A 19,973-nucleotide genomic window follows, 5' to 3' on the forward strand; every position below is an offset into this window, starting at 1 on the left:
GATGTATCTAGACAGATAAATGAATGGACAGGGAGCAGAGGGATACAGATCCTTGGAAAATAAGCAACAGGTTTAGATAGAGGATCTGGATCGGCGCAGGCTTGGAGGGCTGAAGGGCCTGTTCCTGTGCTGTAATTTTCTTTGTTCTTTGTTCTGGCCCAGAGGTAGGGACACAAGAATCCCAGGTTCATAATGGTACTGTCCTAGTCCCCCAACCATCTTTAGTTGTTCCATCAATTACTTTCCCTTCAAAATAAGGTGAAATGGGAATGCTTGCAGCTGAATTTACATGCTCAGCACCATTCAGCATTTCTCAGATACTGAATCAATCCTTGCTCACAAACACCAGGATCTGGACAAATTTCAGACTTGGGCAACCAAAGGGCAAGTGACATTCTTATTACTCAAATGCCAGGCAATGACTATCTTCAACAAGATAGAATCTAAGCATCTTCTTCTGATATTCAACCACATTATCATTACTGAATCCTCACCATCAACATCTTTGACTTGAAGCAGAGTAGTGCAGCCATATAAACACTGTGGCTACAAGAACAGGTCAGAGGCTGCAAATTCTATGGTGAGTAACCCACCTCTGACTCTCCAAAGACTCCTAACGTACATCTTTTAGATGTTGAGTAAGGTGATGGGCCAATTTCCACTTGCTTGTATGAGTACAGGTCATGCAACACTCAAGAACATTGACATCATCCAAGGCAAAGCAACCCAGTTGACGAGCATCCATTCCACCAATTTAAATATTAATTCCCTCTATCATCAACAAACAGTTGTTGCAGCGTGTACCATCTGCAAGATGCTTCCAGAAACTCATTAAAGCTCCTTCAACAATAACTTCCACCACCTAGAAAGACAAGGGCAACAAATGAATGGGAGCACCACCACCTGCAGGTTTTTCTCCAAGCCACAGTCCTGGCTTGGAACGACAGTAATGTTTCTGCACCGGCGCTTGGTCAATATCATGGAACTCCCTATGTAACAGCATTGTGATGTGCCTACATCACATAGACTGCAATGGTTCAAGAGGGTACCTCACCGCCACCTCAATGATTATTAGGAATGGACAATAAATACTGGCTTTGCCTGTGATCCTCACAACCCAAAAACAAACATAAAATTCATTCCTGTCAGTCTGTATTTATATGAATAGAATGCTTAATATCTCAGTTAAATGTAATAAGGTAAAAAAGTGTTCAGATTTTGTTACCTGCTCCAGTGGGGTGTATAATAACATCTTTGAATAGGTTGGTTAGAAAATATCTGTTAAACGTACGTATTAGGGGTCTGTGGTGCGATGGTAGTGTCACTACCTCTGAGCCAGGATGCCTAGGTTCAAGTCACACCCACTCCGTAGGTATGTCATGGCATGCCTGAATGGGTTAATTTATAAAATATCTATGAAATGTATCAGAAGAAGAGCCATCCTGAAGGAAGAGAGTGTGTATCTGAATGGAGAAGCAAACTCTTATGTGAAGAAAATAAAAAGGATCTTCCAAAATATGTTGGTCAGAATTTATGCTTCATTAATAGTCTGGAAGTTTTGTTACCATTGATAGGAGATGATGGTTTCCTAAAAGTCTTCCAATTTCACTATGACATACTTTCAGTTAGAAGCTTTGAATTTGAGTTTGTTTTTGAGATAGCTGCGAGTCCTGGAAGACAGATGATTGAAACTAGGTCGAAGGTGGCTGAATATAATTTTCCACCATTATTTTGAGAAGCAAGACCATAAAGGTGAATGGAAAAATAAGATCAATGCATGGAAATGGGATGCTTCTCGATCGAACAGAAAGCAAGGAATGGGCCTGACTCTTCTGCTCCCTGCCAGAAGTAAGGACAGCTGCAAAGCGTTCTTGAAGCTAGAAACCTAGCAGCTGCATAGCAAAGGTACAGACATCATCTTCAACTTTACAGAACAATTTATTTATAAGATGATTTATAGAATGCCTATGAGGCTTGGCTGGACTTTGACAAATTCAGAAAACTGGATAATGTTTTTTTTTGAAGAAAACATCATAGAGTTCAATTGATTAAATGAAAGATTACAGAAATTCCACTCAGAAATTCTTACATGTGGACTTGCTTTCAAATTGATGGAGTCAGTTGTGATATTAAACACGGGTAAGCTCTTAGTGCTAAGCAGAGTTAGATTCAAGGAGAGAGACACAATGACAGATCAGACATCTGAAGCTCTACAAGAATCTTTTTGGACAGCATTGATTTTCAGCTGTTTCTATGATAAAAAGAGGATCATCAGCTAAAAACGGAGGATATAAAGCACTCTGGGGCCCTTAGAATATGGGTCCCAAACAGCTGCATGAAAGAAGAATCACATAAGTAAACTGAGAACAGAAACCCTCTTGACAGCTGTAACAGGCATCAGGGATAGGGCAATTATGGAAGAAAATTGAATCCTTGGAATAATCAAGAGTTAGTTAGCAGACACTTTCACTGTGACTCAAATGTTATCATGTGCTGAATTGTCCAAAAAGGAATACAGGGTTTTGAGATGACACATGACATTGAAGATACAGAAGGAGAGGATGAATTCACCGGCCAATCAGAGGGAATTATATTGGTCACCAGAAGCTTTAGTCTGATAATGAGCATTCAATTCATTCAGTCACATGGTTCTAGATAATGGGTGCACATTCATGGTATGTGTAGTGGACTGGTTAAACTGCTACATGGATTGTATAGTAGGAAAACTGAAGCAAGGTCAACAAACGTGACACATTTCAGATTCATTGAAGGCACATTGAAAATCACTGAAAAGATTAGTAATTCCATGCAAGATAGTTGGGCTAAATCACTTCATAAGTACTGATGTAGTATCCAGTGAAATACATTTAATGTGAAGTAAGCCTTCAATGAAAAAGGCCCAAATTAAGTTAGATATGACAAAATGATTATCTTTAGGAGATGTGTAGATTTGCAGTTTTTCAAAGTTGGAATATTACTGCCTTCTTTTCACTAGCCTGAAGCAGAATGTTCAGGAGATAATAATGCTATCCAGGGACAAGGATTTAAAGAAAAAGAGGCAAATCATTTCTAAGGTACATTAACAGTTTTCACATCCAGTTTGTCACAAATCAAAAATTTTGTTAAAGGATGTAGGGGCACTGGATAAAGAAAATGCAAAGCATTGAGGATATACCTATGGGAAATTCATAATTACATGAATCTGTATATTGGAGCAATATACATGGCTATAGAAAGTCCTTTACATAATAGGATTTGAGAGAGAAATCATGCTGTAACTGATGAAATTCACAAAAAATTTTAGCTTATCAACCGAACTGTAAATTGACAGCTGCTTTAGCCTGGGGAGTACATGCAAAAAAAAGACATACTTCAGATTACTGGGGACTACATCACCCTATCAATTAGTCTATGGTATAATTACAAAAATACCTCTATAACTTGGGATCATCCCACAACTTTGAAAGGGACTACAATTATTTGATTTGATTTGATTTATTATTGTCACATTACCATGAAAAGTATTGTTTTGCATGCTAACCAGACAGCTCATACCTTAAACGAGTACGTTAAGATGACAGAACAGAATGCAGAATGTAGTGTTACAGCTGCAAGTTCCCTTGTTATCCAGATGTTCCAGGGATCAGCGTAGGGCCAGGGGGATGGTGTTTGCTGTCGACCTACTGCGATGGGAGGCGAATTGTAGTGGATCAAAGCAATCTGAGGACTTATGTTTGCCATTATTAACTTTTCGAAGCACTTCACAATGATGGATGTCAGAGCTGCCAGTCGATAATCATTAAGGCACGTTGCCTGATTTTGTTTTGGTACCGGGATACTAATGGTCTTCATATATTGTGTAAGCCTTGCCACAGTCAACGGGTGCTTTGGTGTTAGTCTGAGACACTAGTTTAGTCTGCGACACTAGCTAAGTCTGGTATTGTCTCTTGGCGTCTCCGACGGCTTGTGAAGATCATTCCTACATTTCATCTATATGTCAGGGTCACCCGACTTGAATGTCTCAGACCTGGACTTCAGTAGGGAGTGGATCTTCTGGCTCATCCATGGTTTCTGGTTGGGAGCACTTGGATTAATTTCTTTGGCACGCAGTCTTCTACGCATTTACTGATGAAGTCTGCGATGATGGTAGCATACTTATTTAAGTTGGCCAAAGAGTTCTTGAATATGGACCAGTCCATCGATTCCAAGTAGTAACTTAGAAGCTCATCCATTACCTCAGAGCAGCATTGTATGACTTTCTGTACTGGATCCTTACACTTCAGTTCAATTTAGTTCAATTTTTGAAGCCTATCTTAAATGCCATGCATGCAGGCAGAAAAACATTTAAGTCACAAACTCAAAAATGATTAGGAGAGCTTTGAGGTATATTGTCATCAGAAAGGAATTTTAATCCTGGTGACATGGCATACTTAAAGACAAAGCAAAAATAAAAGCTCCAGGAAAAACAATGTTGGCAAAACAATCATCTTGCAGCATGGTGACCAAACTGTTCAGAGCACATTCCACAAGCCTATTAGCACTGATTACAAAATGATAGAGTCTGAACTAATGATGGAAATGGAAGATGTCACCAAGCACTTCACAAAAGTTGTAAGGACATGTCTTTTTATTTGTGATCTTTAATAAAAAAAAAAACTGTGGACTGAAATGAGAATGAGCTGCTTTTAAAAACCAACATTTGAAAGTGTGGCTGTATGTTTTTAAAACAAATAACCTGGCACCAATTGCAGACATTGTGTCAACAACTGTTTGAATATGCAGTAATTGAAGTCTGAGTTGCAGATGATTTGGAGCTGAGGGTGTGTACAGATGTGGCTCTTGTTGGTAACAAGATGTTGATTGGTCTATGGACTAGTGACCAATTATTGATGACAGAGACCTTTTGCCTGCCAACAACTGAGAGATTAATTCTCAGGTAACTGAACAGCTTGGAGCTGGGAGCAAGTTAGAGAGGTGTTTAGTTCTCCCCCAGTTTGGGAGCATTGTCTCTGTTCTCTGTAATCAAAATGAACTTTATGCGTGAAGAGAACCAGTTTTATCTTCCTTGCAACAGTTCTTGGAAGCTGTGATCCTTAACCGATACGTCAGAAACTTTTTAATAAGTAAATTGGACACCTTGTCTGAAAGTCAGGTAAATTGGGGAACTTTGTGTACTTTATGAAATCTTTAATTTTTGCGAAGATTCCAGGAATAAATGAAGCTCGATTTCCAGTGCATTACCTCAGTGAGTTGTCATTGTTCACACAGATTTGTAGCTCAGGAATATGGGTCACATCTGGGCAACCAGCAAGTGAGTAAATTCTCCAATAGCAGGGTAAGTGAGCTTAAGGATTCTCCCAAAACTTTCAGTCGTATGCCCATGCACATGTATATCAATTGATGTCAAAGCAACATTGCAAGGGCATCATTTTCAAACTGAAGTATTCTTAAAGCTTCAAAGATGTTAGAAAAGTGGAAGGGAAATTATGGAGGTTAAACCTATATATTTAGGGGCTAAACAATGAAGCCAATGTGTAGTATCTTTCAGTTAGGTCTCCAGTACTAAAAAGTGTTGCAACAAAAAGCAGATCCAGAAATATTTTATTTGAACTTTGAAAAGAAACAGAATCTTGATCTTGCAATTTTACCGTTCCCCATGTGAAGACCCATCATATTGAACTTTGCTTCCAACTGTCCTTTGACCCCTGATGTTACACTTTAATGATGCCCACCTTGGTGCTCTACACTGTCCCTTTGGAGGCCACTATAAATGACGTGTACTCCTCCACGCACCAATGGAATTGCGTTATAGCCAACACAAGTTCACATTTTAGAAATAGCATTACCCTATTCGTCAGTCGCATTATAGCCAATTCATGTTGCTGGAACACGCATTATAGCAGAACCGACTATATTGTGGTCACTGCCAATAAGCCTGGATCTCATAGCCTACCTTGCCCTCCAATGCTGTTCTGCATATCCTTCATCATCATGAATCCCACTTTTATACATGCATCTGTTTTTCCCCTCCAGTCTTGACTACCTCACACTTTTGACGATGACCTCACCCTTTGCCACTGTTTGTACCCCCACTTGCACCCCACTCAATGATTAAAACACAGACTGTATTTGCCCGAGTTCAGTTACGCCTCCATGGGGAGTTGTATTAGAGATCAAGCCCTGTTATTCCAGAGTAATCACAAAGTTAAAGAATTTAAAAATTCTGCTGAATTCCCCAGTTTATCTCTCTTTTAGACTCATGTTGACTAAAAGTATAGACCAGGTTTCTGTACTTAGAGAGTCATGGAGTCATGGAACAGACCCCACGGTCCAAATCATCCAATGCTGACCAGGTGGGCCTAGTTTACTTTGAGCCATTTGCTTGCATTTTGCCTATATCCCTCTAAACCTTTCCTATTTATATACCTGTCCAAATATCTTTTAAATGATGAACTCACTTGCATCTACTTCCTCTGGTAGTTCATTCCACATACAAACTACTCTCTATGTGAAAAAGTTGTCCCTCAGGTCCCTTTTTCAATATTTCTCCTCTCACCTTATAAATATGCCCCTCCAGTTTTGAACTCCCCCACCCTATGGAAAAGACCTTTGCCATTCACCTTATCTATGCCCCTCTTGATTTTGTAAACCTCAACAAGGTCACCTCTTGACCAGCTACGCTCCAGTGAAAAAAATCCCAGCCTATCCAGCAGCCTCTTCTTATAACTCAAACCCTCCAGTCCCGGTAACATCCTTGTAAATCTTTTCTGCACCCTCATCAATTTAATAATATCTTTCCTATAGCAGGGCAAACAGACCTACATACATTACTCCAAAAGTGGCCTCATCAACATCCTGTACAGCCACAACATGACGTCACAACCCTTATACTCAATGTTATGAGCAATGAAGGCAAACCTGCTAAACGTTTTCTTCACCACCCTGCCTACCTGTGACACCACTTTCAACGAATTATGAACCTGAACCTTTAAGTCTCTCTATTTGACAGCAATCCCCAAGGCCGTACCATATAGTCTGTAAGTCCTACCCTGATCTGCCTTACCAAAATGCAACACCTCATATTTATCTAAATTGATCTCTATCTGCCACTCCTCAGTCCACTGGCCCAATTGATCAAGATTCCTTTAAGGTTTTTGCAAAAAATGAAACCAGAAGGCACGAACACGCCCCGCTTCTACAGACTTCCTAAAATACACAAACCAGACATCCCCCTCAGACCCATTGTCTCTCTGCCGGGCACACCTTCACACCAACTGGCCAAGGACCCACAACAGAGGCTGAAACACCTAGTCGACAGATCACCCCATTCTATCCACTCAACCCAAGAATTCCTCAATACTCTCAAGAACATAAAAATCAGCGATAATGAGATTATGGTATCCTTTGACGTCACAGCATTATTCATGTCAACTGACGCCACATTACTAGATGAAGTAGGAACACAGACCAGCAGCTCCATCAGCAATGATAACATACTCAAAACTACTACACACTTTGTCTTTCATGGTCAAATATATTTTCATATATAAACAGATCAACGGTACACCAATGGGGTCACCCAGCTCAGGATTCATCACAGAAGCAGACATGCAAAGACTAGAACACACTACCCTCCCCCTCGTTGAACCTAAACTGTGGATCCAATATGTGGACAACACATTCATCATCAAAAAACGCACCAAACTAGAAGAGACCCACCACCTCATCAACAACGTATTGGCCGGGATTAAATTCATGAGAGAAGAACAAAACAATAATCATCTTCTGTTTCTGGATGTCAGAGGTGAACGTATGACCAACGGAGAGTTCCAAACCTCAGTATACAGGAAAGCAACCCACACTGACCAAATCCTCAACTTCCACAGTAAGCACCCTAACGTCCACAAACAAAGCTGTGTTGGGACACTATTTAAGTGGGCCACCACTCACTGCAACACGCCAGAACTATGCAAGAAAGAGGAAGAGTGCCCATACAAAATCTTCGCTATGAACGGATATCCCCTCAACTCCATCCGCAGGTGCCTACTAAACAGACAACACCAACAGGACACAGTACGCCCTAACACACTGGCCACACTGCCTTACATCAAGAACATATCAGAACTGACAATGAGACTCCTACAATCACTAAGAATCATGGTAGCACACAAGCCCACAGCCACACTATGACAAACACTCACAATGGTTAGACACCATACCCACGACATGCAGAACCAATGTAGTTTACAAAGTACCTTGCAAGGACTGCCACAAACATTACATCGGACAGACAGGAAGGAAACTAGTCATCAGAATATACAAACATCAGCTAGCAGCAAAACGACACAATGAACTTTCCCTAATATCGGTACACTCGGACAATGAAGGCCATCAGTTTAACTGGGACAACGTAACCATTGTAGCCCAAGCCAAACATAGTCACGCACAGGAATTCCTAAAGACATGGTTCTCAACCCATAATGCAATCAACAAACATATAGAATTGGACCCCATATACAAACCCATACAGAACAAAACTGGAAATTACAACTCACCATAACAGACCGGACAATATAAATTCCAAGCAGAGTAGAACAACATCGCTTCATCGGAGGCCTCACTGATGATGTTACCTGGCATGGTGATGAAGTGTCTGAACAAAAACAAGACAGCTCGGCGAGCAAGTCAACAACCTCGATCAAGATCCCATTGTACTCTTAGATAAGCTTCTTCAATATCTACTATACCATCAATTTTAGCGTTGTCTGCAAACTTGCTTCCCATATTCTCATCCAAATTGTTTATATAAATAACAAACAACAGTGGACCCAGCACTGATCCCTGCAGAACACTGCCGGTCACAGGCCTCCAGTCCAAAATACAACCCTCCACCACCACCCTCTTCCATCATCAAGCTAATTTTGCATCCAATTATCAAGCTCTCCCTGCAGCCCGTGTGATCTAACATTACTGACCAATCTACCATGTGAATTTTGTCAAAGGCCTTGCTGAAGTCCATATGGACACCATCTACCACTCTGCCCTCATCTATTTCCTTGGTTACATCCTCAAAAAATTTAATCAAGTTGATGAGACACAATTTCCCATGCATAAAGCCATGCTGACTATCCCTAATCAATATTCGCCTCTCCAAATGCATATAAATCCAGACTCTCAGAATCCTCTCCAACAACTTACCCACCAATGACATCAGACTCGCTGGCCTATAGTTCCCAGGCTTCTCCTTGCAGCTTTTCTTAAATTAAGGCACAACATTAGACACCCTCCAGTCTTCCTTAACAAAAATGTCTATTTATTCCAAATAAATAGATTCTAGTAACGGTAAACAATTCTAAACCATCAACATGTAACTTGGCTGGTTAAAACCCTAACCCCCTTATATAAATGCTACTCTCCCCACAGACAGACAGACATAGCCAGATCCAAAAAACACATCGATATTCTGGGCAGAGGGAAAAACTGGAAAAGCTGTTCGGTGGTTCCTGTCCACATGATTTGCTGAGATGCTCTTTTTGCTGACCAGGACAGTTTAGGTATTAGACTGATGTCTTGATGTGCCATACAGCAAAAGTTCCATCCCCACCAGCAGACAGGCCAAACTGACAAACTATTGGTTATGTGTCTGCACACAAGAGCACTTCAAAATGGCAATACTGATGGCCTTTTGGATGAAATGCCAATGTGCTAATTGATATGAATTGGCATGGCAAGACAAAGGTAGGTGTGGATTCTGCAAGCATACAGGTAAACGCTCAGTTTTTGTTTCTGGTTTCTTTTAAACTCCTATCATGTTGTTTCCTCAGGCTTGATCTGGGTTAACATTACACCGTAACCAGCTTGCCTAAAACCATGAGAACTGGAAATTATCCTATATGCTTGTATGTTATGAACACTTGGTGTTTTATTCCAGTACAGCATTAATCCATTTGTTCTAAGTACATGTACATTTATTTTCTATAGAATCCCTACGGTGTGGAAACAGGCCCTTTGGCCCAACAAGTCCGCATCGACGCTCAGAGCATCCCACCCAGACATCCCTGAACACTGTGGACAATTTAGCACGGCCAATCCACCTAGCTTGCACATCTTTGGATTGTGGGAGGAAACCGAAGCACCCAGAGGAAATCCACTCAGACACGGGGAGAATGTGCAAACTCCACACAGACAGTCGCCTGAGGGTGGAATCGAACCCAGGTCCCTGGTGCTGTGAGGCAGCAGTGCTAACCATTGAGCCACCGTGCTACTTGATTACCTACAATGCCATTTTAGGATCTTAGTATCCATCTAGTCAAAACTTGCAAGTGAATAAGAAGTAGATAAGGAGTTGTTCATATCTGCATCTGCAAACTTCAATGCCTCAATATCTACTCAACTGCAATGACAGACCCGTGAATTGAAATTACGAACCTTTTGACTGTATCTTTCTTTTGGATGAAATGCTAAATCATGATCCCAAAGCACTATTCAAAAGAATAGCAGCTGGATCCAGCTTGATATATATTCCTCAACTAACATCACTTAAACTGGAATTATCTCACTGTGCTTAAGCTAGCGGTCACATTTCCTACTTTACCATAGTGAAGCCCCTTCAAAATTATTGACTGTGAAATGCCTAGGAACATCTTGGGATCCTGAAAGTTGCCAAATAACATAAGTGGTTTCCATTCTGTTGTGTATTTTCTCTAAATCTCATACATGGGATCAAATTTCTGTCAGAATATTATAGAAAGTTAAAAGTGATAGTTATTTTCCTTATTGTCTCCTTTAAATAGTGGCCATTAAATCACATCAATCCATCAACGTATGCCAAAAGAAAAAAAATGCTCTGGAAAAGTTAACATGCAATCCACAAGTCGTTGTTTCACCATGGGCATAAATCTTTGGACTCAAATACTTATTGAGACTGAAACTGGTCGTAACTTATAATATTGAGAATGGTTGACAGGAAATTTCAAATAAAAACAAGAAATGCTGGAGATATACAGCAGGTTAGTCAGCACAAAGAAAACAACAGGTCATAATTTTGCAGTGTCCTTTAATCGGACTTGACAAGGGTACAAAGCGAGACATTAATCTGTGGTTCCTTGTTAGAGATACTGCCTGATCTGCTTTATATTCCCAATTTTTCTGTTCCATTTCAGGCTTCTAGACAATGCAGTTTTTCTTCCCAGTTTATAGGAAATTTCTTTCAATTAACAGGTAATAAACATGGATTTTTTACAACTGAAGTTTCCAGACTTAAAGCAATTCTCAATTATCAAAACTAAGTTAAATCTGGAACAGTGCACTGTGGAGGCAGTCTAAACAGAACAACTGTCAGTAAGAAAAACACTGTATTTTGACAAGGATTTGTGCTGGTGTTTGACAGATATTTAGATGACTATTAATCTGTAAAAGAAAAGGGTATGCATATGTAGACTAGAAAAGGTTTGATCAATGTGTCTGTGTGTTCCAGTTTCCTGAGCAAACAAACAACTGTCAGCCTCTATTCCAGACAGGATAGAACACATGCATTCCATAACCATCTTATTCCTCAAGTTCCAGACTCTCAGGTAGATTCTTCTTTAGCAATTCTAAAACTAACCACCACAAACTACAAAAAAAAGTTGCCAATTCATTATCATTCCTTTGCGCTTCCACCTAACACAGCCTCATCAATTTCTGAAATATTCATCCATCAGCACAAATTTAGGTTTATATTTCAACAAGTGAAATGATAATTTTCAGTTACTGAAAATTTTTGCTTTAGCTACCAAATAAAGCAAGGAGTAATATGTCAGACAATACAGCAGGTACAAGGGGCCTTGGAAATATTTTTTACCTATCCTGAGGACACGAACAACCTTGCAACATCCTCTAAAAATAACAGTTGGCAGCCCTCTTAGACATCAAAATGCTTTTGCTTCCTTTGTCACCAGTTTGTAATCAGATGCGATCTCTTGATCATTATCTCTACAGCCCATTGCCTCTGCAAATGGAAAGCACCTCCAAATCACTGATTATTAGTGATTAATGACAGCAAGCTGCTTTCCTAGAGTGCATTGAGTTAAAAAGCATAGGCCGTAACAGAAAACATGAGAAAAAAATGCCTTCACCTGACAAGCATTATACAGTAGTTGGTGCTCAAATTTTTTGATCCCGAGGATTTGCTGGAACATTTCATACAGCTGCTCCTTGCTGAGGATCAGCTCCGAAGCTGCACTAGCTGTCATTTTGGCCTGTTGCTTGCGTGGATCCTCTTCACCACGGTATATCGCGTCAAACTTTGCCATCCAGGAACTCAGGACTGTCTCCTTGCTGAGGCCATCAATTTCTGGCAAACTTCGAACTCGCTTTTCAATATGTTTCTTAAATACTTCTCGAGAATCATTGGCAGAGCATCCACCACTTTGCACCATTCTGGACACACGGTCACTCTTCAGAAACACCTAGAATGTGTGAAGCAATTGAAACAAAAGTTACGATCCTAAATCATTTCAGACAGTACCAAAATAAATTCTACAAAAATAATGCTTCAAACTAAATTCTCAAAATTTCACAACAAAGTGATGACTGATCTTTGAATAACAGAAGAAGAAGTTGAAAAATATAATTTCTGGGCATATCACCCCACACCACAGGAATGATGTAAAGACTCTGGAGAGGATATAGAAGAGATTACTGAAATTGTTCAAAAAAGGAGACATTATAATTACATGGATGACCTGGAAAAGTTGGGATTGTTCTCCTATGAACAGAGAGGACTAGAAGGAGATTTAATAGAGGGCTTTAAAAACTGAGGGTTTAGGTAAAGTAAACAGAAAGTTAAATTTTCTCACATAACACCTATCCAGAAGACACAGATATAAAATAGCTGGCAAAAGAACCAGACATAGCATAAGAAATAATCCATATACAATGACTGGCTAGAGTTTGAAGTGTTCTGTCTGATAGGGTGTTGATACAGATCAACAGTAACCTTCAAAAATTAATAGGATAAATATTTGATGGACACGAAATGCAGGCATATAGGGAAAGAGCATGGCAGTGTGATTAACAGGCCGAATGTTCTCTCTCTCTGTGCAAAACTAATCTATTATTCAAACATAACACATGAAAAAGGCATAACATTGATGAACAAAGATTAAATGCAACTAAATTATCTCTGATTATTATCTATAGTTATCAATAGAAATTACGAGAAATTTTGAGTGATTACACTGTAATATTTAGAAACAAACCCTGCAGTGACATTGTGACCTATTATTTATTGCATCATTCATTTGTGTTGTCTTTCTCAGACCAAACATCAATTTCTATTTCTTGCAACTGCACCAGCAGTGTCTCCCCAGAACATTCTCTCCTCTCCCTCAGGACCATGGTCAAGCGTGTACACCAGGCAAATCTGTATACATTCCCCTTGATGGTAAATCTGCTGTTTTAAGCTACATGGTCAAAAACACCCATCTTTATGCAATGCTGTTTTCTTTTAGTTATGGATGTATGTTTGCTTGAGATACAATTAAATACTATGCAGTGCAGTCATTGTTGTGATGTAGGAAACATATTCCCAGTCTTGAATTAACTCTGGACTTCACTGTCACCAATTTCTAGCATGACATTTCATCACAGCCAAATCCAAATGCTGCATTTCCTTGCAACCAAAGGGCTCAGAAATGGAGGTAAAGTGAGGTCTTTACCATGAATATAGATTGAGAGCCATTACAAATATCAAAAGAAAACTATTATAATGAGACCTAGCTTATAACATACCAGTGCTCTAAGGAATCGGTCAGATGAAAGAGCATCTCTTCTTGCTTTTTTCTATCTTAGACCCAAGCTGACCTCTTTTACACCTTCATTGCCCCACAAAAGTAAGCACAGCCTCCTCAATTGCTAATCCTAGTGCTGTTCTTACTTTTCATTCCCTCCTAACTGGAAGAAAGAATGGTTTAAACTCAGAATTCTGGACGGTGGAATTACAGATGTGAGGCCTGAGGCAGAAGCATATAAGCAAGCTCAACAAAACAACCATGACTAGTCCGTAGTATCAGAAAAAAGTAATTTCTACAACTATCATTGGATTGAATCTTTAGATTCCAGAGCTCTGCAAGGGAGAATTGGATGAGAAAAAAAAATAAAGAAGCATATAGAGTGGAAGTGGGTAACAAGTAAGTAAACACAGTTTGTGCAATAAAGCATAAAAGGTAATTTTGCAAAGACTCAGAAAGAAGAGATAACCAGTTTTCCAAAAAGAAATAAGTTTTCAAAACTTCTTATCTTACACTTATCATGGCTATCGCAAGAATGATAAAATTTTAAATCACAACTACTTACACATGCGAGAAAAGAGCACTGACTAGTTGGCAAGTTGACTTTGATGGTACTATGTGTCGCCATGGAAAATGTCACAAGGAACTATAGGCTTCGCAAGTTTCTGTGTAATTCAAAAATGTGCCAGGCTTTTATATATCCCTTCTGTTTGGCATACAGTAGCTGCTTGTGTATGATTGAATATTGCTTCCAGCATGTAAAAATTAAACTTGCAGAAATTCATAAACATTGCTGTTCAATTATGTGACATGCAGCTTGTACTTTTGAACTGATTGTAGCATTCTGTTAATGGGAAATACCCATTTACAATACCCACTTGCATAGCTACTGCACAGTAATGGCATATAACAGGCTTAATCTATAGTTCCATTTTTTGAGAGACTTTGCCTGTATATTTCAGTGCCAATGTGCTGTTGGGTACGTAGTCCTAGTGATTGGTTCATTGCAAAGAAAATGTTCTTTTGGATATCATTAGCAGAATACGAAGTAGTGTGTACAGCCAACCCACGAAGCCAAACCAAAAACAAAACAGATACCATTGTATGTGTTCCACGATTGGGCAGCATCTGCTGAACAATCCTTCAGTGTTCTAATAGCTACACGAACAACCAATTTAACTTAATCAGTTGCGCTCATAACAAGTGTAAATGAGCCACATGATAAGTGACATACTTACATTTACAGGAACCTGTTCTCTGGAAACAAAGGGAATATGTTCAAGGTTTGCACTTTCTTTGAATTACTTAGGAATTTGGACAGCCTATAGTCCCCCATTTCTTTCCCCAGGGCAACACATCAGCCAATCAAAATCAACTCACCTTGACTAATCAGCATCCTTTTGTCCTGTAGTGTGCACGTTGTGCTTGTTTGAAATTTGGCATTGTTATGTTTGTACTGAAGAGTGGGCGATGAAAAAGTGTCAGCAACATGTCTCTCTATTCATGATGTTCTCTGTTACCAAGCACCAAGCAGACTTGTAGAAATGTCAGTGAAAGGAATTATGTAACAGAGAGAACAAAAAATAGAGACTGACAGCAAGGGTTAAATGAGAAATTCCTGACAATAAAAATGCCAATGTAGGTATGTACCTTAAAACTGCACATTTTAAGCAGATGGGTAATCAGAATTCAGTAAATGTAATGTCACAGACTTGTTAATGCCACATTACCCAGTTGTTCCTCACATTATGTCACAGTAGTGGCCCTAGAAAGTGCAAAGTCGAGTAAATTTGATTTTTCTATAAAAACTAATGTATATTCTGGAGTTGGGTACTTGTGGAGATTTCTTGTTAGAAAAAAAATACATTATATTCTCAAAAGAAATAACTTTTAAACTAAAATTAACTTCTAAATGTCAAAGAAAGTAAACTCTTCACAGAAGTTGAACAAATTGGTAGAGAGATTAAAATCATTAAACATGGGGCTGGTAAACAGTATGCAGATCCAGAATGTTATGATACATTGGATGGGAAAGAATCCTTGAGAAAGAGACTACAGGAATTGAGTATTGTAGAAAGAGAGAGAAAGAGACTGAGAAAGAGATGGAAGGAACATTGAGAGCAGAGAGATAGATCAAAGCAACGAGCCAAACAACTCATGAGGATACATTTGCTGCAATGCTTCAGCAAAGCTCAATGTAAACTAAAGGAATTGCACCTCATCTTCCACCTAGGCACCTTACAGCCTTCTACACTGACAACACTAAATTTAATAATCTCAGAGCATGAACACCTCCCATTCACCTCTGTTATCCGCCCCCAGGTCATGTCCCGCATAGGCTGCTCTAGCACAGCCAACTCATTTTCAAGTGTTCATAGTCCCCATTATCATCTCTTCTTCCCTGGATTACTAATCAACAATCCCTTTGTCTCGATAAAAACTAAAAGAACTACAGATGCTGTAAATTAGGAAGTTGCTGGTAAAGCTCAGCAGGTCTGGCAACATCTGTGAAGACTGTATATGGAACAAAACGACATATGAAAAGTAAAGGGAGCCCTAATTGATCATCGCCAGCAAAATTAACGAAGACCCTTCTGAGGAAGGGTCACCGGACCCGAAATGTTAATCCCTTTGTCTACTTCCCTTTTCTCTCTCTCTGGGCACTGTCTCCATCTATCTGTCTCATTCCCCATTCCTTCCACCCCATCTTCTGCATAAATATCACCCTTTCCCAGCTGCTTTCAGTTCTGATGAAGGGTCACTGGATTTGAAACATTAACTGTGTTATCTCCTCTACAGACATTGTCAGACTTGCTGAATTTCTCCACCACTTCCTGTTCATGTTTGTTTCTGATCTCCAGCATCCACACTTCTCCGTTCAGTTTATTCTTGTGAATTGAAGTGTTTAGAATAATGAGTGAGCGAAGCCGAGGAAAAGTTGTTATTTGGGATTGTTGAGAACTTGGATGAGTTTTTCCTTGGGGTTCACTGGCTGTGCATTTATCCCTGTTAGACGCTCAGTCTATTTTGGAAAAAAAAATCCTTTTCCTTAGCTGAACCAAAAATACATAATGAAAGCACTTATTCGCACACGGTAATTAATTATTTAAATATTGTGTTTAAAATCTTTGTCCCTTCTGAATTCAAAAAAGATTGAGGCCGATTCCATCAATACATATAAATTCTCCTCTAGGTAGCCTGTCAGCAAACAACACAATACTAAACATTGCAATGACAAAAGGACAACACCAATAAATGAGCAATCCTGTCCACCGTACTCAAACCTGGGGGAGGAAAGTTATATTTGCAGGAAAAAAAAATGTCCAATCACAGCATTCTGCAATATAAATTTACTGTTTTCTAAAATAAGTGAATAAAACCTGAACTGAAAGAAGTAAAATATTACATGCAAAATGATCTTACCTCAAAATAACTTTGCACAGCATTGATAAAGGCCTCATCTGCCACAATCTGTGTTTCTCCATTCAGGAAAGCCTGAAAGCGGTCTTTTACTGTCTGCAGTTGCTGCTTATTTATCTAGAAAAGACAAAGACAACAATAAATAAACCCACATAAACAATGAAACCTTCAAAAGCTATTCAGTTTGAGGTATCTTCAAGACTACTATATAAAAAGTGTAGTTTCAAATCCACGTTCAGGGACATCTTCTCAAAGCAAATCGTGTTACTAGTCCACTGGGCCTTTTCGTTCAAACCTTCAATGTCTCAGATCTCATGAATCACTGTTAGATTTTCTTCAAGGGCTCCAAGATGATACTCGTGTAATTATTCTTTCTCCCCACATCAGTTTTCTTCAGGGCTCAGGAAAACCTGATCTGCATACTTTCACAGCTCACACCCTACCCACTTGTTACATCACATGCCATTTTTGTCATTTCACCCTGCGCGCAGAACAATATACAAATCCATGCCGGAATGCAGGAGAAATGTGGATGCAGAGTTGAATCAATTATAAGGTTTGCCTTGGTTCTCCACACGTTATCCCAGTGTTTAAACAGTATTTAAAGACTTCCTAAACATCTGTAACAGAGGGCTGGTCGACACCACTATGATAATTAAAACCAAAATTAAAACCGAGAAGCTCGCCTCACCTCGTAATCTGTTAAATGAAGTGTGAAAAGTGGTATAACTGGCCTCTCACCCCCAATCTGTTATAAAGGAGTGGTTAAATGAAAGAAATCCCTGTGTCAAAAACTGCAATCTCAACAACATACTTATTCTGAGATAACAAGGTGTAGAGCTGGATGAACACAGCAGGCCAAGCAGCATCAGAAGAGCAGGAAAGCTGACGTTTCGGGCCTAGACCCTTCTTCAGATTTTCTGATCCTTTGATGCTGCTTGGCCTGCTGTGTTCATCCAGCTGTACACTTTGTTATCTCAGATTCTCCAGCATCTGCAGTTCCTGCTATCTCTGAAGCATACTTATTCTTCTGTTTTTTTTTTAAATTTAAGACTGTACATGGAATGAAACTGCATGTGAAAAGTGAGCCCTAACTGATCATCAGTTAATGAAGAAAACTTCTCATCAGAGCATACCAGACTTCTTTCCAGTGGAATCAGTGGGTGGTTCTTTATCTATAACTACGGAATCAAAATCATGTGTGACATTAAAACCAAATATGAAATACAAGTGCAAATTCTTGTTATTTCTGACATCATTCCTGCCTAAAGCATTAAATCACAGCTCAAATCCCAGACTTTCCCAGTGTTTTCAGTCACTGTTTCCCCAAGGTAGGGTGCTTGTTACTCTCAGCTAAATAATTGGAACTAAACACTTTGTTTTTTTAAAACTGGAATGTTAATATCCCCATGAACTTTATCATGGTAAATATAGAGCAATGTTTTCATGCTTGAGTAACACAGTACAGCAAAAACAATCATTCCCATAGCAATGGAGATATGTCAACAGTGATATCATAGCTCGGAACCCTATTTTTCCCTATCCAAACTACCTCAAGCAATGCACCTTTGTACTATAGAAAACTGGTTATAAACTTGATGCTGCTAACCCCATTAAACTGAGCTCAAAAAACGGCTGTCTCTCTTGCTTTCTGCAGTAAGCATTTAACTTGCACTCGGTGTCTTGCCAGTACCACACTTCAGATATCTGCAGTATTCAGTTAGCTATAATACCTCCAGACTGCAGCATTTTCTTATTGAGGCCATAGCAGATAAATAAGCTACTGGAGGATCTGAAAGTGTTAATACTGAGGAATGTCTTAAGCAACATCCACTATGATGACATTATATAGACTTGGTGCAGAACAACCTAAGATTTCAGAGGAGTGTGACTTAACTTCCAGGCCTCCCTCAAGGTCTCTGTGACAACGTCATCTTAAAACGTAGTGGCTCAGAGGTTAGCACTGCTGCCTCACAGCGCTGGGGAGCTGGATTCAATTCCACCCTCGGGTGACTGTCTGTATGGAGTTTGTACATTCTCCCCGTGTCTGTGTGGGATTCCTCCAGGTGCTCCAGTTTCCTCCCACGTTCTAAAGACGTGCAGGTCAGGTGGACTGACCATGCTAAATTGCCCCATAGTGTCTAGGGATGTTAAGATTATAAGTGGGTTAGACATGGAAAATGCAGGGGCAGGGGAATGGGTCTGGGTGGGATGCTCTTTGGAGGGGCGGTGTGGACTTGTTGTGCCGAATGGCCTGTTTCCACACTGTAGGGACTCTATGTACTCTGTGTGCTATGTGCTAAAATAACTTGTATATAATTGCTATCTTGCATTAACTATATCTTATTTAAGACAAGAGCCTCCAGTTAGATGACGAGTGAGTTATTGAGTGAGTTATTAATTATCACAAATATATGGAAAGATACAGTGAAAAGTGCTTTGTTGCCACAATACAGTGCAATTTTGAATTACAAAAAGAATAAAAAGAAATTACAGAAATAGTTCAACTTCTGTTCAAGGGGTCTTCAAATACAGCTCCAGGGCTTTTGCAAGGTGTTCTGGGCCTCAAGGAGTCACGACTGTGGGTACAGCAATGACCACCTTGCCAACAGTCCACACTTCTGGCACTGTCACCACCGCAGATGACCCGCTGAGTTCCCGAGTCCCCACTCCCGGCCTACCGCAGCCAAGCGTCCTCACTCTGGGAACCATCACCACCGCAGCCACCAAGTCCCCATTCCCAGAGAGAGAGAGAGAGAGAGAGAGAGAGAGAGAGAGAGA

The 19,973-nt window shown here is 39.8% G+C and overlaps 1 protein-coding gene across 3 annotated transcripts in view; it reads right to left on the reverse strand.

The window, feature by feature from the left end:
- Nucleotides 1-19,973, reverse strand: part of cadpsa (Ca2+-dependent activator protein for secretion a) — a 498,775-nt gene that overhangs the window by 403,983 nt on the left and 74,819 nt on the right. For all 3 annotated transcript variants that reach the window (XM_048606574.1, XM_048606576.1, XM_048606575.1), the window contains exons 2-3: nt 17,196-17,309; nt 12,117-12,449 (exon numbers count right to left, since the gene is read on the reverse strand). In XM_048606574.1, the coding sequence (XP_048462531.1) occupies nt 12,117-12,449; nt 17,196-17,309 (447 nt within the window). The remainder of the gene's footprint in view (nt 1-12,116; nt 12,450-17,195; nt 17,310-19,973) is intronic.

The sequence above is a fragment of the Rhincodon typus genome, chromosome 16 (genome assembly GCF_021869965.1).
Source record: "Rhincodon typus isolate 14 chromosome 16, sRhiTyp1.1, whole genome shotgun sequence".
NCBI classification, from domain to species: Eukaryota; Metazoa; Chordata; class Chondrichthyes; order Orectolobiformes; family Rhincodontidae; genus Rhincodon; species Rhincodon typus.